This window comes from Caenorhabditis briggsae (assembly GCF_000004555.2).
Source record: "Caenorhabditis briggsae complete genome, chrIII, whole genome shotgun sequence".
Classification (NCBI taxonomy): Eukaryota; Metazoa; Nematoda; class Chromadorea; order Rhabditida; family Rhabditidae; genus Caenorhabditis; species Caenorhabditis briggsae.
Window position 1 is genome coordinate 21,949 of NC_013490.2, and position 25,119 is coordinate 47,067.

Here is a 25,119-nt window from a genome sequence, read left to right on the forward strand (position 1 = left end):
GTACTATTTCCGCTCTAATACTTACACTTAAGACTCCATAAAAATCTGGTTTCATAATAATAATTTTTCTGGAAACATAGTGGGTGGGGCTTAAAAGAGGTAGCAGCAGCTGATAGCACCGCGGCATCCGTTGTATAGTTTCCACAAGTTTAAAGCTTCAACGGGCTTTTATTGGCAAATTACCAATGAATTTTAACGACTTACCAGCTTCAACATAGAGTAAAATTATTATGGTTTACAGATGTCTCACAGTGCTACCTCACGATCATTCAATACATTTCATCGATCATTCGATAGTAATGGATATAGTCTTTTTGATATAGAAGAGAAAAAACCACCATCCAAGTTGCCCATCGTTGAGATTGTTGCCGAGCCATTTGTTCCAGGGGCTACAAACATGGGTTATTATAGAAATTCCGGATTTTCGCATCCTGCACAAGTTTCAGACCTCACCAGAGTAATTAACTATTTCGAAATGAACAAGGAGTACATTTACAAAACCGTAAATATGCGATAGCCTCAATATACCCCTTGGACTGATCTGACGTATCGTCCAGTTATCCAGAATGAAGAACACCGTGATATCGAGGTAATATCATTACATGACCAGCAACTAAACGGACAGCAAGTTATTAGATGGGATGGAACTCTTACAAAGTGAGTCAGACTCAATAGCTTCCCTAGGTAATAATTTTTTCAGATCAACTTACCTCTACGAATTTCAAGTAACCGGTCTGCACAAAAGTGCAACATACGCCGTAGGCCTTCGTTTTAATTCTGATCCCCATTATTTTTATGACTACGACACAGACGAGAAGTTACTTGTCCCTTGTATTCCTGAGCCTAAAAAAACGAGCACCATGGAAATTCGACAAGGATATATGATGGGAGAGATGTTGATGAAAAACAACATCGACTTCAACGGGATCCAGTTCTCAGGATGTTTTTCTGCAATGGCGACCAGAAAAGGAGACAATGTGGTATGTTGCCAGAAGCGATTTTTTCCATAGTTCCTGAAAATTTAGATCCTGATGAACCAACATCGCATGTGGACACCAGTCCTCTCCATCTACATTCTCAATCAGATGGGAAAGATTATCCTTCTCAACGAATATCAGTTCCCAAATCTCTCCTTCGTTTCTCGGAACCCAACAGAGGTGCGTGATACAAGCCAAATACTGATAAATATTATTGAAGTTTTCCAGTACTATCAATTCAAAGAGCTTCCACCGATTAGCAAAGAGTCCGAGAAGATCATAAATGAGATTGATTGGAAAAGAGAAGAAGATATTGAAAGACGTAACAGGTGTTAACGCTTCCTGGAAAGTTCTCCAATCTTTTTTCAGACTCTCACGAAGCTTCAACCATCTCAACTTGCCAGTTCCACCTGAGGTACATGACTATAAGAAAGAAGAGAAAATAGCCGAAAGAAGAGCCAAGTACCGTATGGGCCTGGTCAACGCGATCCGCACTGAGCAGCAATCGTTTTACGGAAGATATTCGAATGATAAAGTTCAAGAGGGAATGGACCAGGAGGAATTGCAATAAAAGATCGCCTCACTTCCTGTGCTTGAAAAGTAATATATTAATTCCTATGTTTTTTTTTGCTGTATCTCCATTATTGTTCGCTTTTGATATTCTCATTCCATTTCTTCCCATTCTCATGCATAAACCCCATAAACCATCTATCCTCCCCTCTCTTACAATTTTCAGCAAATCGAATCATAAATTTTTTGCATATATAAACCCCTCTCGTTCTTTTATTTTTTATACATCATCAATGCTTTCTCAGTCTTCTATTCTATTATTCCTTCTGTTCTCCGTGAACGGGGCTCTTTTCCGTTTCATGGGATCTTCCAACGAAGATCCATTGAAAATCGTCAATAACCATTTTGTGGAAATAAAGAAGGCTTGTAAGGACTTGAATCAGACTGCTATTCGGCAATTGATCGTCGCTACAGATCACGACAGTGAGTGTTTCTAGTACTGCTTTTTTCTTAAATGTTGACAATTTGAGAAATCAATATCACCATGACTATGTTAATCTTTGGAAGTTACGAATACTACCCAACAGAAGTCGGATACTTTGAAGAAGGACACATTCATACTACGGTAGATATGATCAAGCCAGGGAGAAAAATGTACATGTATTTCTTCCTGAGACCAGCCAGACCAAGCCCAAGTGGATGGACAATCTATAACATAACATAAAATTGTCATTTTGATTGATTCCTGAATGAATATGTTTAGCATCGAAATTTTTCAATTCAGATATTGTCTCAGAAATAAATTACTGAGTTTTGGAATTTATGTTTCAGAATTTCAATTGGTCAACACAAAACATGATAAAATCGGACAGTTAGTCATGTAGGACTTTGGAAACATCAATTCCAAAGTAAAATCAGCCATTCTGAAAGTTTGAAAATAATATGAGTCATTTGCAAAAATTTTTCTTTCAAGAGTTTAGTAAATATTTTTCCTTATTGGTCAATTCTCAGTGGTCATCTCCCAGACGGAAAGCAACAAACGAATGATTTTCAATGACCACCTTCTCCCAGAAACTAGTTATGGCATAAGAAAAAAGATATTCTGATACTGATCTACCCGATCTAGTGAATTGATCTGATTCAGATCGGATCTATTTACTTTCTCAATTCGACGAACAACAACATCCGCTTCTTATCTTTTTATCTATCATTCCCCACGTCTATATCATTTCTCCCTCATATCAGAATACGATCTAGGAGGTCAAAACCCCACTGTGATACTAATTTTCGCGCCGACGTCATGCGCCATCTGATCTTTGCATCTCTTCGCCGAATCACATGGAGATCAGAAACAGTCTGGTATAAAAGACGGAAGAGTTTTGGAGAGAAGACATCAGCAAGTCTGAAATCTGAAAAATGAATCAACTGAACATTCTTCTTGTATTCTGCCTTTTGGCATTAACTGCTCTTCCAGTATTCACCTACCCATCTGACGATTTCAGTTTGGAAGCTCTCGGAGATGAGTAAGTATCCTGAAAACTAAAGAATTACAAAACATTATCATCTTTTCAGTGAATCCATTCGTGTCAAGAGATGGGGTGGATGGGGTGGCCGTGGAGGATGGGGAGGTGGCCGTGGATACTACGGCGGTCGCGGTGGTGGCTGGGGACGTGGAGGCGGATGGGGACGCGGAGGCGGATGGGGACGCGGATATGGACGTGGATGGGGAAAATAAGTCATCGTTGCTTTACCAGATATTTTTTCTGTACAAATAATAATAAAACTATTCTTTCATCTGTTCTTTCTTTATCACTTCACAACTCATGAAGCAAGGAAAAGCAACAAAAAAGGCGTAGTTGTTTTATCTTTTTTCGATTGCCCTCAGTTGGTGTTGCATGGATACATGATCAGCACGAAGTCTTCAGAGATCGTAATGGTGTATGTATGTTGTCATCACAGGACACGTGTGGGAACGAACCAGCGAGGGGTTGCCCCCAACACTGCACGCTAACCGCTGCGCCACACTGCAGTAAGCGTACATCGGGTCGCTTTGAGTATATGAAGAGAGGGTAAAGGCAAGGCGACGAGGGAAGCGGGCGAGCGGTGTGTACTTCTTCTCTTGTTTCTCGTTTTTTTTCCCAGTTACCGTATATCCTCTAATAGAAGCCCACCCTGGCTGCGTATTTTTCTTTGGGCAGCAATACTCTTATTTGTTAATTTTTCTGGTAGTTTCCGTTAATTCTTGTCGTTTTACAACTCTTCCAGTTCAGTTAAAAACCGAAAATCCTCTAATTTGAGGGTTTTCTCTAATACTAGTTCACCCCCAGAAGGAGGTGGAAAAATAGAAGCCCATGGTCCTCTGTTAGAAAAAATACTGTATATTTTTTGGATGAAAGTATGGTAAAACATTCTTCATAATTGTGAAAGTACAAAGAGGTATTTATAAAAAAGGCAAAATTCGATAAATGATAAGTACATGAAATGGGAAGCAATATAAAGCGAAACAATGATTTAGAATATGCAATTAAAAATAGAAAACAACAAAAATCAATAAAAAGTAAACCAATTATTCCTGAATAGTGCTCATTTTGGTGTCTCTCTCGTACATCTCTCGATCCGACGGTTTGACAAGTCCAAACTTTTCAGCGGCATCGATCGCCCGTTTCGCTTGCTCTGTAGATCCCGCTCGTTCTTGATTGATAGTTCCGAGCTTTGTCACAGCAACCAGCACTCGGAATACTTCAGATGCAACGATTTCTGAGCACGCCTTCTCACTTGATGCCATAATATTTGCAATGCCCATCAGTCCGCGACGTTGTGTTTCAGCGTCTTCGTGCATCGCGATATCCTTGAAAACTTCTGGCCATGATTGAATTTCCTCAAGAATTCTGCTACACGCATTTTCGTCTTCTGTTAAGATAGCGAATCCAGCAGCGGAAGTTCTAGAAAGACGCTCGTCTTCAACTTCAGCAGAATAGAGTACCCACAACTTCAGACGATCCGTTCCAGGCTGAAAGAAATGTTATAATAGTTTGAGAATTTATCGAAGTATACTCACCGCTACAGTCTCATCATAGAATTTATCGAAGAACAATAAATTCAACAGAAGCTCTGAAGCTGCTGCTCTCAAATGCTCATGATCGGTCATGAACCAAAACTCCTCAATCTTTGGAATCGCCTTCTCCTTCAGAATCCGACCACGAATCGAATCACTAACACTTGCCAGATTGGTCAGTGTCAGAAGAGCATCATAGTTCGCTTTTCCTTCAACTTCAGGATGAAGAAGGTCACATAGTGGCTTCACAACTTCATAAGCTCGCTGTCCTGGGAATGAAATAGTCGGATCTGCTTTGGATCCCAACTTGGCAATCGCATGAGCTGCTTTGATTTTTCCTTCTCCAGAAGCCTCTTTGGTCAGCCTTAAACAAAGAACAGTTCCTCCTTCTGCAATGATTCTTCCACGTAGGTCCTCGTATTCGGAGAATGCCAGCAGTGTTCGGGCAATCAATTCAAGAGCATTTTTACTCTCTGTCTTGCTCACAGCTACACACGCTGGTACTGCCCCTTCTTCGACCAGAGCCCGCACTCGTTTTTCCACAAAATCTTCTGTATCCTTGGGATGAGTTTCTGGAACATGATGCTTGGCGAATTGAGCAAGTTTGACCATTTCTTCATCGACTTTTGGTTTCTCAAATGCGTTTGAAAGATTAGCATAGATTGTGGCTAATGTATAAACACAAAGTGGTCCAGCACTTTTCGCGAGAATCACAAGAGCTCTGAGCAACAACGAATCATCTACAATCCATTCTTTAACATCTGCATCCAGTGACAGATAGGAGAGTCCTTCACAGGCATATCTTCTGATATCAACGGAATATTTCTCTGTTTCCAGAAGGAACTTTTTACAAGTCTTTGCCAAACTAATCACAGCTTCTTCTTTCATTGTGGCCTTCGAAATATCATCTCCTCCAGCGGCACCAATTTTACAGAGACCCACTAACGCTCTCACTTTCACTGTCGGGTCTCCTGAATCGTAAAGAGCACGGAGAACGGGAATTCCGACCTTCAGCATGTTGATCGCTCTTTCGTGCTTTGCTATGGTGCCCACAATCAACTCAGCAGCAATTCCTTGCATCAAATGGTTATTGGAAGCGGCCATTTGGAGCATGATAGGAGTCAATTGATCGTTAATAATTAAATTGATTCCAATGTCGACAGGGCCTTGAAGCATGGTAATCAGGAAGCAGGACAGCTTGATTCGGTACTTGTGACCTTCTTCATCATCGGTACAGCGAGAGATCAGAGCACTGAAAATGATTGTTTGTTCAAAATCTGACACCTCACAACAGCTAAGCCAACTTACTTGAAAAAGAAATCGACTCTCTCTTTGAAAATGAGTCTCTTCGTATCGAAAACCATATCCTCTTCCAATCTTTGCAGACAAATCGCCACGTGCTGTCTAGTTTCAGCTGACACCGGATAATCACACTGTTCAGGAATCTGACTCGCCACGTCTAACAAAACCAACAATCCGCGCTCGTCCACAAACTTCCAAGACCATCCACGTGGAATTCCACCATCCATATGCATCAGGTTTTTGAGAAAAAGATCGATAACCGTCTCTCTTTGAAAAACTCCAACTTTCGGGTCTTGAAGCATCTCTTGAAGTTCTAGAAGAACACGAATAATCCATAGCTTATTGGCATCTGCTACTTCAGGATCCGGTTTCATTTCTTTTTGTCTGTCCATTTTAGCCATTGCATTAAATACTCTCTGCACCAAAATTCCAGCAGAATCAACGTATTCCTTGTTGTTTCTTTTGCACATCAGACGGCACACAAATCGTGCAGACTTCCCGCCTTCCGAATCGTGCATCGCGAGGAATTTCATAGCACGAGCATTGTTCTTAAGGGTCTCGTCAAGGATTCGGATGCCAGTAACAATGAGTTCCTCGTTCTCAGCCTTGTCATTTATCAGGTTCAAGATGAATGGAACGATGGCACCCTGTCAACTGATAATAATATTTTCAATTCTGATTCACGATTACCTGATTCCAAACTGAAGTAGCTCCGGACTCCGACTCCCTGCAAAGCACCAGTAAGTTGTTCAATGCCGTCTGCTTCTGAGCTACGTCTTTTGCTTCTCCACGGAATGCCAATTTCTCCATATCTGTGACCTTATTTGCCAACGATGTTGTCTGCTTAATCTTGTCATTGTTAGCTTTTACAAGGCGTTGAAGGGTTTCCACGATGCCTCTGAAAACCTTTTTACAATAACTTTCCAATTTTTTGAACACTCACTTGTCTTGCGGAGACAGTCTCAATGCCTCTTTCGCATCATTGAACGCGGGACCCACATTACCAAGCTGTTCACGAGCCAGAGCTCGTCGGAAAAGAGCCTTAACGTCGGCACCATCGAATTCTAACGCTTTGTTACAATCGGATTGTGCTCCTTCGAAATCATCTCTTCTCAGTCGTGCCAATGCACGATTTCGGTAGAGAACGGGCCGCAGTGATTTATCCTCATCGGTGGTCAACTGAAGAGCTTCTGTGTACCTGAAAATTTAGAGAAATAAAGAAATTTAAAATGTTAAAAACGTACAAGTCATCGGCTTTCACATAGTCCTGGTCCTTGATAGCAGCATTTCCCTCGTCGCGAATCTCTTCTGCTGTCTGCACTCGAGCCACCATTCTGTTTTGGTCGGCTGAAAAATCCAAAATCTTAGAGAAATGCAAGTGCGCTCGAAGGCAACGGAATAGAGAACGGAGGCGCAGAGAATACATGAGAGGGAATCCAAATTTGGTATTTTTGAAAGTTTCAGTAACAGTTTTATTTGTATTTTTTGGAAAAGTAACTATTAAAAAAACAATTTAAGAATGTTTTTCATATTTACGGAAAATGATAAACTGCTATTTGAAAATTCTAGAAACTATTGCTAACGGTAGAAATTTCGAGAAGCATAAGTCTCAGCCAGTTCCTACAAGATCCCGCCTCTCTCCTCTAGGTGCTCTGGAGCTTTCGAGAAGCTCCCAGACAAAATAAATATTGTTATGATTGCGGAGAATCAGAGAAAAGAGAAAATCTCGCGAAGTGATCGAAGAAAGGGAGAGAGTGGTGGGGGAGAGAAGAAGGTGTAATAGAAAGTTCTGGGGCTGAGAAATTACTGGATAATAGAACGTTCGGATCTCTTAATCTACATCTGCTGCAGCAGACCAAATGTTTCATTTTAAGAAGCTTCAAAACAATTTTGTCAGAAATTTATCTCTCTTCGGCGGGTTTCTGTTCAATTTACCATGGTATTCTGAAAAAATTGTAAACTACGGAAACCATCTCATATAGTTAAACAAACAAATAATCGAAACTTAAAGATTTTGAGCTTCCAATAATATTCAGAATTCAAATCAAAGCAAAAAAAGAACAAAAATGCCAGTTGTCTTCTTCTTCCAATCGTTTGACTGGCAATGAAATGGAATATACGGAGAAGAATAGTGTAAAGTTACGGCGAACCCACTGGCGGAGATTCGGGGAGATTCCTTCTCGATGTTTGAATAATCTCCGTTTCTTGGTGTCTCTCTGGATATCCTTAATCTCTTTCCTATCCTTTCTAAAGTTTCTTGTGTGCATGCACTGTGCGCAAATTTTCAAGCGAAGGAAAGGAAAGAAAAAGAAAAATGAAATTGTACAGATAGATAGTTGGAAGAGAAGATGCATTGTGAGGGGATGAGTCAGGAGTTAGTAGTAAATTCTGTGGAAAATGTCAATATAAACAATGAACATCAATTTATTGAATATAGAAAAAAATCTGAATATTCTTAAAAATTATTTTTTTTGTAATTAAAAAACTGGGATAAATTAAAACTAATTAACCTAGAACACAGCAGCAAACATAATTCTCACCGAAAACATAAAAGTTCTCAGGACAAATATAATTAATAAGGCTATTATAATTTTGATTACTGTTGTTTTTAGGTGAATTCGTTCTCAATTAATCACAAATTTTAATTCAAAAAGAATATTCATGGTTTATTTGAAAAAAATAGTTGCAGACCCATCAAATAAAATGTTCAAATATTCTTTACTGATTTAGAGACTACACATTTATGTTTCTCCCTACAAAAATTTTGGAATCGAATGTAACGATTCGTCCCTTAAGTTTCAGATGAAAACGGGAACATGTTGATACTGGAATATAAAGAACATAAATAAAAAAAATTTCAAAAAAAGAAGTTTATTCAAAAAAAAAATGATGCAATACGCACCTACTCAATGGACAGTCACCAATTATACTTTGGAAACTAATGGCAAAAAAGAGAGAAAAATAAATTAGAAAGAGGGAGAATTCAGAATAAATCATTAAATAACACCGATTAAATTTCGTTGTTGAGTGGAGCATCGGCGAGGTACTTGTCACGGCAGATTCCGCGAACAGCTACCTGGTGTGGAGGACACTTGTCTTCGCACTTCTTCATTATTCTTTCACCGACGATTCGTAGCACTTGTACTTGTCCGTTCGAGCATGGTCCTGAAAAAATACATTTTTAGCTTAGATGGATTCTACAGTCGAGTTTTTAGAAAACTATATATTCTTGGAAGACTTACCATTCGCCGCATTCTCCTTGTTTTTATTGGTCGTTCCTCGTCCAACCACTGGACGTCCTCTGACTGGAGCCTTCACTACAATGTCTTCCTCTTCTTCCTCCTCAACAACTGAGCAACACTGGAATCTGTTGGACAATGTACTCTTCTGGCACTTGTATCCAGCAGGGCAACTATTAGATCCACTGTTCGAGCACTGCACTGGGGTGCCAGTGGATGGGAACAACAAAGCGGTTCCAGTGGCACATCCATTAGCAGCTCCGGATGATCCAGAACCGGTGGTTGGAGAAACCTTCGAAGAACAGCAGTAATAGTTCTTACTCTTCTTGGAGAATGTACACTTGTATCCAGATGGACATGGAGAAACAGTGCACTGCTTTGGTGTTCCGTTCACAACGTATGCACTCCCTCTATCACAAACGTTTGTGGCTGATTCCTCGTCAGTGTCTTCTTTTCCATTTGGTTTGGAACTGAAGGTGCTTGGCTTTCCGTTTTTTTTTTCTGCAACTACAGATGAAGCCTTTCCTCCTCCACAACATATATTTTGTTGAGCAGTTTGAGAGAATTGACAGCTGAATCCACGTGGACAATTTGGTCGAGATGGGGTACAGAATCTTGCGTTCTTGGTACGTGGCTCAAGGTACGGAATTTGTCCTGGCACAGGGCAAGTGCTCATTGGTCGAGACATTTTCTTCATGCAAACATCTTCCACAGCTTCCTCTCCTTCTGGGCAAGTACAGGTTGCATCCAAGCAAGAAGATCCTCCTTGGCATTGTTCATCAGCTTCACAAGCTTCTCCGATAAGGGCCTTGACAACACACTTTCCAGCGACCTCGACTTCATTAGCTCCACAGTCCGCAAGACAGACTCCGTTGAGCTCATGATGTCCTTCTGGGCAAGAGCACACCGAATCCTTGCACGTGGATCCTGTTGGACATTGTACTTGGTTGTTACAAGCCTCTCCGAGAGATTTCTTATCGAGACAAACTCCATCAACCTCGACTTGTTTCTCGGTGCATCCCTTGGTACTTGGAGGAAGGATCTCTTCGTTAGTGGTGCAGCAGAGTTGAGCTCCAGAGATGCTTCTTTGGCAGGAGTATCCAGATGGGCAAGTGCTCTGTCCGATGGCGCAAGATTGTGGCTCTCCGGTGATTCCAATAAAGGCAACCGAGTCATTTGGACATCCTCCAGACATTCCACAGCACTGGAATTGGTTGTTAGCAGTAGAGAATTGACAGAAGAATCCGGTTGGGCAGTTTTGGGAGGCAGCTGTACAGATTCTTGGGGCATTGGAAGAGTGCTCACGGTAGGCAACCTGGTTGTTGGGGCATCCAAGAGCAGCAATACTCTTTGGAGTAGTGATTGGCGTGGCTCCACAGCATTGATACCTCTGATTAGCCAACGACCATTGGCAGGAATATCCATTTGGACAAGGTGCGTTAGGTGGGTTGAATGGATCACATGGGGCGATCTGGTTATCCTTCATGAAGACGTACTCATTTGGTGGGCATCCATCAGATACAGATGCTACCTCTCCCTTGCAACAGTATCCAGTAGTGAATTCGTTTTGGGTCGATTGACAGGAGTATCCGTTAGGGCAGGTGATGAAAGCTCCAACTGTGCAAGATCTTGGCATCTGGGAAGACTCTTCCAAGTAGAACTCAGCCTTGTTAGGGCATAGATGATTTCCAGAACAACAGTATCCCTGGAAGGCTCCTGGAACATCCGATTGACATGTGTAACCAGTTGGACATTGGTTGTTATTGCTGCTAATAGTACAACGGATTGGAGCCTTAGAACTTGGCTCCTTGTAGAGAGCCTTTCCGGATGGGCAAAGATCTCCAGTAATGGATGCGCAACAATAGTATCGGTTCTTTAAGGCATTAAATCTGCAGAGATAGTTACTTGGACAGGATCCCTCAACGTTGATCAGGCACTCGCGGACTCCCATATCGGCAGCATTCACATAGGCCTTCTCGCCTTCTGGGCAGACATCCATGTTGGTGGCTCCGCAGCAGACAGAGTTTCCGGAAAGCTGGTCATAAGTACATCCGAAGTTGGTTGGACACGAGTTCGATAAAGCAGCATTGCATTCGTATGGCATGTTGGTGTTAGGGTTTACGTAAGCAACATCTCCTGGTGTGCAAGCAGCAGAGAGACAGAAGTTGTTGCATTGCTCGAGGGTGGCAAAGTTGTTCAAGTTTCCAGAGCATCCGTTGTAGGTGAACTGGGTGCACTCCTTTGTGACAATATTGAAATAGAAGCGAGCCGCTGCAGAGCTGCTGCACGAAGATCCTTGCTGTGGTGGAAGAGAGCAAATGTATGCACGTGTTGGACAGCATCTGTTGACCACAGAAGATCCTGAGTTTACTGAAGTACACTCGTGGGTTCCAGGACAGGTTTGAGTAGCAGAGCAGACCATGAGTTGACCGAACTCGTTGCGTTCAGGGGTTCCTCCATTTGGACATCCTCCAACTCCACAGTATCCTTCACAATCTTCTCTGGTAGCAAAGTTGTTGGAGTTACCATCGCATCCATTGTATTGGTAGGACTCGCATTCTTGAGTCTGAGAGTTGTAGTAATATCTGTAGGATGATCCGGATCCACAGGTGACTCCTTTGTGTGGGGAGAGAGTGCATGTATAAGCCTTGGTTGGACAGCATCCCCAGACATATCCGTCAAAGTAACATTCGTAGTTGACTGGACAAGAGTTGCCGGCGCCAGAATTGGAGCACACATAATAGTTTCCTTGATAATCTTTGTAGGCGTCTCCTTGTGGACACTGTGGTTCTGGGATGATATTCTCACAGGTGTTCTGGCACTCGAGCAGAGTCTCAAAATTGTTGTCGTTTCCTTGACATCCAGTATAATCAAAGATTTCACAAGCACGAGTCACGGCGTTGTACCAGTAGCGACGGACGGATTGCTTGCAGTCTCCGAGACGAAGTGGCTGAGAGCAGATGGCTTCTAAAAATAGATTTTTAGAACAGACTATTTAAATGTTGAACTTGGTTAAAAACACTATATAAACCAGCTAGAAGATCAGAAAAATCGACATACGTGGTCTTGGGCAGCAAACGTTGTGATCCGATTGGCATTCATGAGTACTTGGGCAATCGGCGTTAGCAGAACATCTCTGGAAAAATGTTAACTTTTGTTTTCAAAAAATTCCTCATTTCTAAATTTCCTACATTTTCAATCTTTCATATTTTTTTTCTGCCCACTTACCTGATTAGATGATCCGATCTTAAGTGGTGTACCATATTTGCATTGCAATTTGGCGCAGAACAGCTCGCAATCAGCTGACGATTTGAAGTTGTTGTAGTTTCCGAGTGCTCCGTTATAAGTGAACGCAATACACCTGCCTTGTTCAGCATCGTAGTAGTATCGCGAGCTAGTGGAGAATGTCATCGAGAAGCTTCTCTTCATGAGCATTCCAGCGTCAAAGTTGGTGGAACGGATGAGATCGACTGGACGTCCTCCGGTGTTAGAGCAGATGCTGGCGACGGTTGGGCAGCAAAGTTGCATGGATCCGATAGAGGTACATTCAAAGTTAGATGTGCATGAGGAGGCTGTCTGGCAGTTGTTAACGACTTCATCCTCATTTTGGCTTGATCCAGTCAGGTATTGTGGTGATCCGCGTTTGCAGGCTGAAAAAAGTTTTTTTTAGATATAGAAATGAAGAGGAAGTTAAGAAACTCACTATCTCTACAATAAGATTCGCAGTGCTCTCTGGTCTTGAAGTTGTTTGGGGATTGCATCTCGGTCTCATCCCATGGGTCCCACATGAACTGTTCGCAGGTTCCAGTAACAGCATTGTACCACCATCTTGGTCTGACTCCAGCTGGAGCAGCACTTCCACTATCAGCTTCTCTCTTTGGTTGAATGCAAGTGAAAGCTCTGTTCGGGCAGCAAATACCATCGGAAGCTGGATGGATGTCGTAGACTCCCTCCATAGCAGTCTTCACATTGGCCATAGAAGTTGTTGATGTGACACAGTCATAGATATCAGCGATATAAACACCATCTCCTTCCTGGGCATTGTTGGAGTCAGTGGCAAAAGCGCATGCACCTCCACCGTTGGCAACAAAGGTAGTGTAATCTGTGGATTGAGAAGAACAGAATTGAAGAGGGTTGATGTGTTCTCCCATCTGGATATCAGCATCGTCTGGATCAGTCATATGTGGGTTGCGAAGTTGAGAGACTGGCATTGTCAAGAGGTCATCGTCATATCTGAATATGTCTCAGATTTATTGTTCATGAATACAGGAAAATTTTTAAACCTCAATGAAAAACATTTAGAAACTTATAGTTTGGAGGATTTCATAACTTATACCTGAATTTGACAAGAAAAACTCACTCTGGAAGTGGGCACTTTGGTACCGGATCTCCATCTTCTCCGGAGTGAAGAACACATACGACTCCATCTCTGGTCTTGGCTTGAACATATGGAATTCCATTAACATCTTCTGGGCACTCGCATCTAGACTTCTCGCATCTGGATTCTGGCCAAACTGCAGAGCACTGTTCGGCATATTGACACCCAGACTCTCCTGGATTCTTCTTAAGATAACAGTATCCTTGAATAGCAACAAAGTTCGAAAGACAGGTACATGAGCCAGTAGAGCAGAACATTCCCTGAAAAGAAAGTTCGATAAAAGCAAAGGAAAGATAAATTACAGTAAGACAATCCGTATTGAAGCTACAGAAATCTCCAACTCTTCCAGATCCGGCGACTCCTTGACGCTTATACCGAACATTGCCAGTTCGGCACTTTCCATCAATGAAGAATTGGCTCTGCAATAGAAAGAATGTCGAAAATCTTAACGAAATGGTATTACCTTTGGGCAGATCTTTCGTTCGATTTCCTTCTTCACAAGATTGCAGATCAGGAATGCGTTCTCGTGTGTATCGGTTTTGCTGGAACATGTTTATATAAAAGCAAGTTCTTGCTTTTTTTAGGTGGAACAATTGCAAAGCGCATTGAAAAATTTTTCTGAAATTACTCACTTTATAGCAAGATCGCAATAAATTGAATCAATGCTCATCTCCTCGTCACAAGCATCTCCTTGTGTCGGTATCCGACATCCTGCACTATCACATCCATCGCCTATCCTACATATTGGTTTCTGTTCAGTAGTTGCATAAGCGCCTCCTGCAAGTGAAATATATTTCCTAATTGTAAGTATCAATGTCAGAGAGACTTGCACTTTTCCTCTCAGTTCTTTCAAATTTGATCCCTTGGGCACGCTCCCCTCTATAAAATCCAAATCGGGCAAAAATACACACAACTATTTTCTTTCGCCAAGAGTCACGCCTCTGTCCATATTTGCACTGACCCCAAACTGTGTTCGCTTTTTTCATTCAATTCACTCCCAAAAGTTTCGTGGATTTCTTCGCTGCGCGCGGGGTCCAGTATCGTCCGGGAGAAAGTGTGAGAATTCTCAATGTTTGCCAATTTTATTGTATGATCTGATTTTGCGTTTGGGAACAGTTTGCTCCGCCGAGCACACAAACAAAGATATTGAAATAGCGGGAAGGCAGAAATGTTTCGAACTTTGTAGTCTGGATTCCGATCAAAATAGGACGCGGTCGTTTTAGTCTCTAGTGATTAAGATCGATGTATTGGTCATGGTCGGATTTGATTGAAGCGAATTGGTTGAAGAAAAGTGAATTTTCGGAAATAATGGAAAAAAGAAAACATAAGCAAAGTATTTCTATAACCCCAGAGAAATTCTAAATTTTCATTTGGTTTTCTAAAAAAAGTATATCAAAAGTGTACCATGCGGACAAAATGTTCCATCTGGGGTTTCTGCAAAAAATGTTTAGCGAATATTTGATACCATATCAAAGTAGGAATTGTGAGAATGTCGATGATAGTCTAAGATGTTAATGAGCTCATCAACGATCGTCTACATAAACCCTGACTAGAAGAATTTTAAAAATATCTTACCTGCAAGCAGGAGTAGAATAAACCAGTTGCGCATTTCTGCGAGTGTGTGTAAATTGATAATTATGAACAAGAATACAATTGGATTCCTTTTTTGTGTTCAAATTGTGAAATTGAATACTATCAGATATGTTGAAGCAGTTAAGAAGACAATGTGACTATCGATTGAAAATCATACAGTGGTAGATGAAAAATGTATAAAGGGGAAATGTGTAGTGAGTACAGGAATCCCACTGACACTGAGTAGTTGCAATCGAATGGATGGAGATGGGGAGGGGATGTTCTGGGGCTGTCTGTCTGTTCTTGCCCTTGCTCGTCGTAACGGTCAGAAGGGGAGGGGTCACTATATTTGTATGTGCTCTTAGGAGAGCTTCTTCTTCGTCTTGCTCTCCCTCCGTGGGAGTCAGATAGACTTCGAATGTTTGCCCGAGAAATATAGTGACCGATACGGAGCCAGGGAGGGGGTCACTCTCTTGTGAGCAGCGAGTAATGCGATTTACATGTAATAGAGCAAAGAGTTTTGGGTAGATATTTATAAATGTCTGTGTATTGTATACAGAGCATGATATGTGATAAGCGTTATCTGGGAAAAGCTTATTGAAATTGCCACGTCATTCTGAATTTCAAAATGTTAAATTGGTATCGCAGGTACTAACATCACTGATGGCATTGATCAGCACCTGAAAATCTGGTAAGAGTCTTGTTGAATTTCAAAACTATCTTGCTTCTGAAATAGCTGCATGTGTTTGAAAACGAGTTCACTGCACCGAAATGGAAAAGTGCACTCTCAAAATTTCAGAATACCTCATCATAGAATCAGTCTGAATTTCGAATGAATCGAGGTTTTGATATTTTCACACTGGTTTACTCCTCCAACTATTCATCAAACCTTATCAGGTAACGAATCGTCTTCAGAATTACATTTTTCTTGAGTTTGATTTGTAAACTTTATAGATTGTCTTTTTAGTTTTTGAACTACCGAAACTCTATTTCATTCACTTGCCCGAATTAGCATCTCAATCTTTGCTCTAGGTTCAAGCTTCTTCCGATTCTGTTTGTTTGTCATGCGTTATGTGTATTATTTCAATTGTGCTACAATTCCAATCTCCCCTCCTCCATGACATTTCAAATCCAAAAAAGGAGAGGGAGAGAAAGAAAGTTAATCTGGTCTGCTCGGGACACAATGATAAGATCACGCGGCGCAATAGCGGATTCCTAAAAAGAACCTAAGAAGAGCATAGAAGGATTTGGACTGTCTTTCTCTTATTCCGCCGCTGAATCATGACATCAATGAAAAACACGCGCTTTTCTTTTTTTTTCCTTTTTTTTTAGCAGCACCTATGTTTGTTTTAGGTAAGACCGCCCGTTTTTCAAATGGGTTAATGGGGGTCACAATGAAGAGTGGGAGAGACTATGATGATGGTTATATTGTTGAGTTTCTTTATTTTTAGAGCACAGTGTAGGAAATATATACCAAAAGGACAAGAACATCTCCGAAAGCAAATGTGGAAAGATTTGAAGAGACGGATGGAAGGTAATGGGGTTTAGCTTTGTTCAAATAGTTGGTCCTCTACAGCCAAATTGAACATAGCCTTCTAGTATGTAAGAATGAAATAAAAATTGCAAAAATGAAAATAACCGTAACGAGCCAAAAAAATTCTAGATCAGAATATTTTTTGAGAAAACTGGGAACAAAAATAGAATTAGAAAAGGAAAACCGGTTTGAATTTTTGAAAGTTTTCTATCGCATTCTTGGTCGATCGGATTCCTCTTCTGATGGTTTACACATATTTGGAGAGTACCATGGAGTTGAGCATTGTGGTTCTAAAAAAATTTGATTAAACAAGTCTTTCAGAAACTCAAAGTCTGATATAACAATTCCTAACAAATGAGCTTTTCCAGACATTGTCTTATTTCTTACCACATTGTGATGTACCATCCCTATCCACCATCAGCCATCCTCTCGGACATGGTTCCGACCGTTTCACCCGTCCATTCGGGCAGCACATTTTGTTAGTACACGTGTGTCCCTGAGTATAGCATACTTGGAAGTTGTTTAACTTTATAGTTTTCAAAAATTGTACCTGTGGACATCCTTTAACTGGATTACAAACCAATGGCATGTTGTTTTGTGGAAATAACATTGGGGTTCTTCCATCTGGACAAGTGTACTTCGAAACCGACTTTCCACCAACTCCTGATACAGACCCAATAGCTACAACTCTTCCTCCACTAACTATTCTGCCAGGAATCCCTGTAATTGGTCTCACAGTAGCCCCGCCGCCCCCTACTTTGCTCATGGCAATAGGAGCATTTGAACAGCACACGTAAGATCCGATCATCTTTGAATAGACACATGCAGATGGTTTCGGACATTTTTGTTTGGCACACTGGATGATGGAATATTCTAACGAAATCACTGGTTGCTTCGGATGTTCGCAAATGTTAACATTGTCTGAAAACAGTGTATTTTTTGATAGGTCCCCGGTTATTTGACTTACTTAAACATCTATCTTTGTAAGGCGAACTTCCTGGTGCACACTTGCAGACTTTCATAGTGCACGTGGTTCCATTTTGACACTGTTCATCGTAGGTACAGGATCCACCCATTTGAGATTTGTCCAAACAAGTATTGTCTTTCTGAAAGACCAAATCATTTTTAAAAGATTAACTCACTTATTCTTACCTCAATTTGGTCCTCTCCACACTTCTGTTTCTTCACCCCCTTTTCTTCTATACCAATGAGACCATCAGTGTCAACCTGAATGCATCTCCCATCTTGCTCTCGGAATTTTTTTCCACATGCACACAATTGTCCGACACATTCAGCTCCAGAAGTGCACTGTGATGACAGAAGGCACACTGAACCAACGGCTCCTCTGACTTTACATTCTCCGTTAACCAATACAGTATCTGGAGGGCATAGAGATTTACCAGTGTGTCCAGAAGATGTAATTGATGATGGCATGGTTATAGTAGGAATCAGAGCACCAGTACTCAGAATAATTGGCGCAATTGTTATAGAAGGTGTCACACTTTCTGAGTTCGACGAGGTCGGCCTATCTCTCGCACTGATTCTCGAAGCAGTACAGCATATAGTTTTTCCTTGCTTTGCATTCTGACAGCTGTAACCTTCCGGACAGTTCCTTAGTTTCACAGAACATTCTTGAGCTCCTCCAGTCATATCCAAATATGCAACAGACTCCCCTGGACATCCTGCTTTGTGCCCGCAACATTGGAATTGTTTGTTTCGATCCGAGAATTGACAAAAGTAGCCAGTTGGGCAGGATGCTCCAGAAGCCGTGCACACTACTGGGTGATCATTGCTCACTAGAGCAACTTGAGAATGTGGGCAGCCGAGTTCTGAAAGAAACATGATTTCCGTATTCTCAAATCTTCTGAGTGTATTCAAATTCACAAAAACAATTGTAACTTTTCACTTATTTCTCCCCTCTCAGAAAACAAATAGCCATCGTGCAAAAAACGATTGTTGGTTGTTATTTTTTCAACCCTTTATTGATGTTTTGTCCGATCTAAACACCACTAATTATGTCTTCTTTTCCTTTGAGAGCAGCGGCGGTCAGCGGGCCGAGATAAAGGAACGGGCCCGATGAACCACTTGACACTGCTCACTTCCGCCAGGATTTTAGATCAACGAGATACGGGATCAGGAATTTAGGGGTTTAGAAAAAAGTCTTTGTTTCGTTGAATTATTTGTTTGTGTTGAATGAAATGTTTAGTTAATTCAATATCAATTACTTAAAAACTTTTTTTCGGTTTCTGAAAGTATTTAATGTTATCCCCACAGTTTTCTTCTTGCTTGAAAGTACCATTTAAAACAAATCAAAGTTCCTTTGCCAACATCTTTTTCTCCAGATTCCGTTTTCAAAAAAATTAAATCCAATCGAGAGATATCTCATAATTTCATCAATGTCCGCAGTACCTGTCCGCGTCAATTTCTCCCCACTCATCTCTTTGTTTGTCGTGATGTGTTCCCTTCATAAAGCTTCCGTGTTGCTCTCTTTCCCTAACTCGTCTCAATACCATCCTCGCAACCAACAAACAAAAGTTTCGAAAGGGATTACACCTGCTCCTCATCTCAGAAAGTACACTGTCAATATACGATACTTGAAGAGACATTCCGATCCCGCAACGGACATTGTGTTTTCGGAATTCGTTTGAGGGAATGAATATGCGGTAATCAGCCACAGATACTCGTATTTCTCATTAATAACATTTCATTTCCAAAAAAAGTTATCTTCAAATTTAACCTTACTCACCCTCCTGCTCAATCTCATCCTCTTCAATCGGGTCTTTTCCACAACACTGATATCTCTGGAAAGCGACAGCAAATTGACAACTGAAAGTAGCCGGACATCCTTTGTTTTCGGGATTGAATGGATCACAAGCAACGACTTCATTCTTCTTTGCATACGCATATTCTCCAGGAGGGCATCCTTCGGATATCGCATTAATCTCTCCACGACAACAGAATCCACTCATTGAGGAGGGGGTTTGTTTATGACAGCGATAACCAACTGGACATGAGATGAATGCTCCTGGAGTACAGATTCTAGGCATTTTCGATTTTTCGTCCATCAAGAATTCCGAATCTCCTTTGCATACATCTGAAATTAAATGATTATTAAATGTCTGAACATTTATATTAAGAAAGAAACTAACTTCTTGCCGAACAGCAGAATCCTTGAAGCACATTTTTCGATCTGCTCTGGCAACTATATCCATCTGGGCATGTGTTGGGATTGTTCAGAGTACATCTAATGGGAAGTAAGGTTTTTTTGGCCCGGAATAGAGCACGACCGTCTGGGCACACATCTGGAAAATTCTTCTCTTATTTTTCTAACTCAGCAGTTTTGAAGAAGCTATCGTTACAGCCTTGCTCACTCACTTTCAGTTGTTGGAGCACAACAGTAGTATCTATTTCGTTGAGCATTGAATCTGCACAGAAAATCTGCTGGACAACTTCCAGGAACATTGATAGCACATTCACGAACAGTTTCATCAAGAGAGTTGATGAATGCACGCTCTTCCGATGGACAAACATCTGACAATAAAATATAATGATCAACATTGAAAAAATAAAATTTACCCATGCTTGTAGATCCGCAACAAACATATCCAGAAGTCAAGGAGTTAAATCTACACTGGAAATTGGCTGGACAGCTGTTGATGAGTACATTATTACAGTCGAATGCTTTCTTTGTGTTCACATCCTTAAACGCAACTTCACCGACAGCACAACCAGCAGAACTACAGAAATTATTGCATTCTGTTTGAGTAGCAAAGTTGTTCAAATTTCCGTTACATCCATTGTACTGGAAAGTTGCGCATTCCTGTAAACATTTTTTGATCTACAAAAATTTGATCTGATTTTTCCCGAATCTTATTGAGCCCATTTCGGGTTAGATGTTTCTAGCTATGTATTTATGTCGCTATGATTGAGTGTACTTATTTTTATTCTAAACTAATCTGTCTATTATTATACCAACGCTGTGAATATTGCACATTAATAGTAAATCATATTATTCTAGCACGGCCTCGCGGAAGAGAACCTTGACTTAAAAATTGGAAAGCGCGCCAAGTTTGGACGCGTTGCGCGGTCGCGTCGCGGCTTTTCGGTGAGTAGCGACTCAACAACGCTTAACTTCACGTTTTTTCAAAACATGTTTTGAAATTTTCGAATCTGGCACGCAGCCAACTTTTGTGTGCGACGAAGCTCGCGTTTTTCAGGTTCCCAACCGCGATTTTTCAGGTTCCCAACCGTGTTCTAGACAACGTACTTTCACGTGAGATCATAGTTCGAGATCTGGTAAAGTTCGATCGCTTTATTTTTTTCAACCCTGCATAAATTCTCGACAAACCCTTGTAACGATATTGAAATAATATCTGCCCACAGATATTTTGGAGCAATGGTTTCCTTGTTGAGGGGGTTGACTACAAATGTGTTGTTTAGTTGGGCAACAGCGATTTCCCACATTTCCATTCACAGGAATACTCAAACATTCATGTGTAGATGGGCATGATTTGTTCTCCGAGCAACTCATTGGTTTATTCGTAGCTTCATCTCTCAATGGCATGCCTCCATTTGGACATCCACCTACTCCACAGTAGTGTTGGCAATCTTCCGAAGTGAGGAAGTTGTTGGCATTCCCATCACATCCCTCGTATTGGAATGACTCGCATGATTGTTTGTTAGAGTTGAAATGGTATCTGTAAGACCGTCCCGACCCACACTGAACACCCTTGTCTGGGTTTAACGAGCAGGTAAATGCTTTAGTGGGGCAGCATCCGTGAGTTGTACCATCGAAAGAGCATACATAGTTTACAGGACACTTTGGTCCATTTTGCTTATCAGAGCATTGCTGGAAATTTCCATTGCGATCTCTGAATGCACGACCGTGTTGGCATTTTGGCTCCACTGAAAAACATGGGTTGTGCGGATGATTCTATGTTTCGTGCAAACCGTTAATTCCTCTACACCTCTGCTGACAAGCCACGAGTGTTGGGAAGTTGTTATCATTTCCTTGACACCCAGTGTACTGGAACATCTCACAAGTCCTTGTAGCTGCGTTATACCAATATCTTCTAACTGCCGAAGTGCAGTCACCAAGTCGTTTTGGTTGGGTACATAGTGACTGGGCGGTTGGGCAGCACACTTTGTGACTTCCTTGACAAGAATGAGAGGATGGACAATCTGCATTTGTCTCGCATCTCTGCCATTCTTCCCCAATCCTTAGAGGGTTTCCGTTTTCACATACTACTGAAATTGTTTCACTGTTGAACCTATTGCTCGAAATCACTCACACTTAGAGCAGAACGATTCACAATCTTGTTTCGTTAAAAAGTTGTTATAGTTTCCGAGTCCTTGGTACATAAAATTTACACATCTTCCTTGATCGATATCGTAATAGTACCGGGTGACTGATTTGCTGAAAATACATAGATATGAAGGAAAGTGCTAAATAAGATATCGAGGAAAATGTTTGTATCTGATATTTCTTAACGTACTGTCCAGCAATCTGCAATCCACGATCATAGTTCTCTGGTGGTTTTGTCAGTAAAAGACGTCCTCCGTTAGCACTACAGATATGGGCAGCTGTTGGACAACATGTTTGTTGGGATCCGATTAATGTACACTGGTGATCCTGGTCACATCTGGAAGTGGATGCCAGGCAGTTGGTTCGTGGTACCTCATCAAGGATCGAAAACTTAGAAGAGGCGAACTCTGGACCTCCGCGACGACATGCTTAAAGTTAGATATTTGGTTTCAAACAAGGTGAGAGAACTTACTATCTCTACAGTAAGATTCGCAATGCTCAGCGGTCCTGAAGTTGTTTGGCGATGCATTGGTAATGGTATCCGGATCCCACATGAATTGCACACAAGTTCCTGTAGCCGAGTTGTACCACCATCTAGGTACAGATGGCTCATCTCCAGATTCCAAAGGTTGGATGCAAACAAAGGCTGTAAAAATAATTATAACTTTTTACCCATTTGGAAAAGGTCCTACCTCGATTATGACAACATATACCATCGACTTTCTCTGAGTATTCAGAAAATAGATCGTTGTTGACTTGTGGATGGCTGATACAATTGTATGTATCGGCAATGTAGACGTCCTGTTCACCGTCCGGATACACACACCAAGTGGACCCATCCCCACCGTTTGATGTCCGTGTTTCGGAGGAAAGCGAGTTGCAAAGTACTGGCCTAGAAACAGATGACTGATCTTTCTTGAATTCGAGAAACAAATACTAAAGCTACTGCCTGAATCAATTTTTCATGCGCGTATTTTTATTTCTTCGAGACACTAACTTTATACTATAAAACGCAAGACTCTGAACATTCAAACTTACATATAGTTCCCTGGATTCAATGGATGCGTAGATGGATTGGCTAGAACAGTAGCCGGATTTGGATTTCCATTATGTGCTTCTGGTAACGGGCAGGCGGGTGGTAGAGCAGATGATATGCACACTGTTCCATCTCTTGTTCTGCTTGGGACAGTCTCTTTTGGACATTCACATAGACCAGCAGAAGTACAAGTGGTTCCCGGCCAAACGGCTTCACACTGTCGATTCTCAACGCATCCTGATTCTCCTGGGTTGACTTCTGAAAAATTCTAGATCATGTCTTCCAACTCAACGATATTTTCAAATGCCCAAGTATAAATTCCACCCATCGCATCACCATATCGCTTACTTGGCCAACAGTGCTGAGAAATTGATACGAAATCACTCAAGCAACTGCAAACTCCTCCACCACAGAACATTCCTCTTTGACAATCAGTGTTGAAATTACACACGTCACCAACACGGAAGATCCCGTCGTAGCTCTCCGTCTTCTGATGTGATTATCTGTCGTCTCTTCTTGTACACATTCTCTTGTGATTTGGTTGAACACCGCAGGCGGCATATTGCGGTATGAGCAATCGAACTGAATCACCTGCAAACGAAAACAGTTTTTGACTGGGGATTATGTTTGGTCATTTTTTGTTCTGTTTGACCAACATGACCATTTCTTTTTTTTGCACTTACTTCGCCATCTACGCACATGAAGTATTTGGAAGGTGTGTAAACTACTTTCCTGTAAAGAAGTTAGATTGTGTGATGTCGTAAAAAAAACCTACTTGGTATCGTTGTTACATGTATATACTGGTAGCCTATCAAAGTCATTGCATGGCTGTCCCACTTTTACTAATTCGCATTCGTCACAATAAGCATCTTCTTCACAATAAGATTTGGCCAGTTGAGTTACTGTAATTCGCAAATTTTTTTTGAAAATCGGAAGTTTGACTAGACAAAATGTATTCAACTATTGTCTAACAAATTGTACTTACAGTATGCTGTACACAAAAATTGGAAAAGCCAACGGCGAGGAGGCCTTAACCGCATATCTTCTGTGAAAGAGCAAAATGCTGAAAACCAGAGATAAATTTAGAATGTGAGATTGAAAAAGTTAGATAAAAAATGTATGTATAATTTTATAATCGAACTGTGATGTTAGAATGGATGTTCGTTGAAAGAAAGATACGAAGGGTATCTAAAATTCGAGATGTGAAAAATATTCTCGGAAAACTTTGGATTTCCGGAGTGCTTTCATACTTGTGGGCATTAAAAATTCAGACATTTAAGATTCGAATACAACAAAATTACAAATTAGTTGGGAGACCAAGAATCAATGTAACCAAAAAAATCAGAAAGTATAAAAGTTGGTCTAGTTATAAAAGATATCCCATCAAATCGGGAAGTAAAACTGATGATATGTGTGGTTATAAGAATATGAGGGGCGTGTGGTTATCACAAAAAGTGATAAGAGGTCGAGGAGTCAGTTCGTGCATCTCGGTGCTCGCCTGATACAGTATCGTCGGACATGAGGTTGAGAGAAATCATAGTGATAAATGGATACTCTATATCTCATCAAGTGGAGGTCACACTCCCGAGAGATTTTCACGCGTTTTGACACCTCTTATGAACTTTTTCACCCACTTTTCCCATTGAAATACGAACCGTCTTTTAGTATTTGCTCTCTGATACGAAGAAACTTGCTCTTTTTTCGGACAAAATACGCGCGGAAATGATGCATAAAGATAAGACATTAAGGGAGTGTCTAGACAATTTTTATTGTCAAACATTATATCCTTTTCTCAGTTTTTTAATCAGGGGTTGGATGAAAAATAGCTGGTGGATTGAACTGAAGATGATTGTCTGTATATACAGATTTGTACTAGGGATTTGTACTAGGGGAAGTACAAAATTCTGACCTACTACAAATTAAAAAAAATTCGATCTACAAAATTTTTCGATTTCTGATCTACCTAAATATTTCTGATCTACCAAAAAAGATTAACGTTGTTTCTAATTTCTGGAACGATTCTTCACTTTCTCGTTTTTTATTTGTTTTTTGCATCGTCTACCTTACAATCAACGGTTTTTAGTAGTTTTCTGCATTTTCTTTCATTCACGAAATTAGATCATTAATTGTACTCTATAAATCCAAAATATCAAATAGGTGAAACCCTGAAATCTTGGTTCATTATTTTCCTAGTCTAGTCAAGAATGACGC

The 25,119-nt window shown here is 40.9% G+C and overlaps 6 protein-coding genes across 6 annotated transcripts; 3 read left to right on the forward strand and 3 right to left on the reverse strand.

The window, feature by feature from the left end:
- Positions 1-241: 241 nt before the first annotated feature.
- On the forward strand, positions 242-1,548 carry CBG26077 (the record flags this gene model as incomplete). The annotated part of the gene is made up of 7 exons (XM_045243260.1): positions 242-401; positions 447-502; positions 566-657; positions 701-980; positions 1,026-1,157; positions 1,206-1,306; positions 1,347-1,548. The coding sequence occupies 7 exons, from the start codon at positions 242-244 to the stop codon at positions 1,546-1,548; spliced, it is 1,023 nt and encodes a 340-aa protein (XP_045099627.1).
- A 232-nt stretch (positions 1,549-1,780) lies between these two features.
- Positions 1,781-2,211, forward strand: CBG15285 (the record flags this gene model as incomplete). Its single annotated transcript, XM_002642952.1, has 2 exons — positions 1,781-1,970; positions 2,018-2,211. The coding sequence occupies 2 exons, from the start codon at positions 1,781-1,783 to the stop codon at positions 2,209-2,211; spliced, it is 384 nt and encodes a 127-aa protein (XP_002642998.1).
- Positions 2,212-2,903: 692 nt separating this feature from the next.
- On the forward strand, positions 2,904-3,222 carry Cbr-nlp-32 (the record flags this gene model as incomplete). The annotated part of the gene is made up of 2 exons (XM_002642951.1): positions 2,904-3,010; positions 3,060-3,222. The coding sequence occupies 2 exons, from the start codon at positions 2,904-2,906 to the stop codon at positions 3,220-3,222; spliced, it is 270 nt and encodes an 89-aa protein (XP_002642997.1).
- An 831-nt stretch (positions 3,223-4,053) lies between these two features.
- On the reverse strand, positions 4,054-7,177 carry Cbr-unc-45 (the record flags this gene model as incomplete). The annotated part of the gene is made up of 6 exons (XM_002642950.1): positions 4,054-4,497; positions 4,546-5,794; positions 5,851-6,491; positions 6,535-6,742; positions 6,788-7,042; positions 7,089-7,177. 6 exons carry the CDS (start codon positions 7,175-7,177, stop codon positions 4,054-4,056), a joined length of 2,886 nt encoding a protein of 961 aa, XP_002642996.1.
- A 1,677-nt stretch (positions 7,178-8,854) lies between these two features.
- Positions 8,855-15,070, reverse strand: CBG15282 (the record flags this gene model as incomplete). Its single annotated transcript, XM_045243261.1, has 8 exons — positions 8,855-9,009; positions 9,087-12,050; positions 12,144-12,219; positions 12,312-12,733; positions 12,787-13,316; positions 13,444-14,031; positions 14,094-14,238; positions 15,037-15,070. 8 exons carry the CDS (start codon positions 15,068-15,070, stop codon positions 8,855-8,857), a joined length of 4,914 nt encoding a protein of 1,637 aa, XP_045095619.1.
- Positions 15,071-16,774: 1,704 nt separating this feature from the next.
- Positions 16,775-23,948, reverse strand: CBG15281 (the record flags this gene model as incomplete). Its single annotated transcript, XM_045243262.1, has 20 exons — positions 16,775-16,857; positions 16,955-17,488; positions 17,535-17,673; positions 17,720-18,421; positions 19,144-19,256; positions 19,314-19,661; positions 19,717-19,869; positions 19,943-20,405; positions 20,916-21,472; positions 21,518-21,814; positions 21,859-21,983; positions 22,063-22,300; positions 22,345-22,518; positions 22,565-22,764; positions 22,911-23,166; positions 23,233-23,269; positions 23,317-23,499; positions 23,592-23,640; positions 23,684-23,810; positions 23,894-23,948. The coding sequence occupies 20 exons, from the start codon at positions 23,946-23,948 to the stop codon at positions 16,775-16,777; spliced, it is 4,833 nt and encodes a 1,610-aa protein (XP_045095620.1).
- Positions 23,949-25,119: the final 1,171 nt, after the last annotated feature.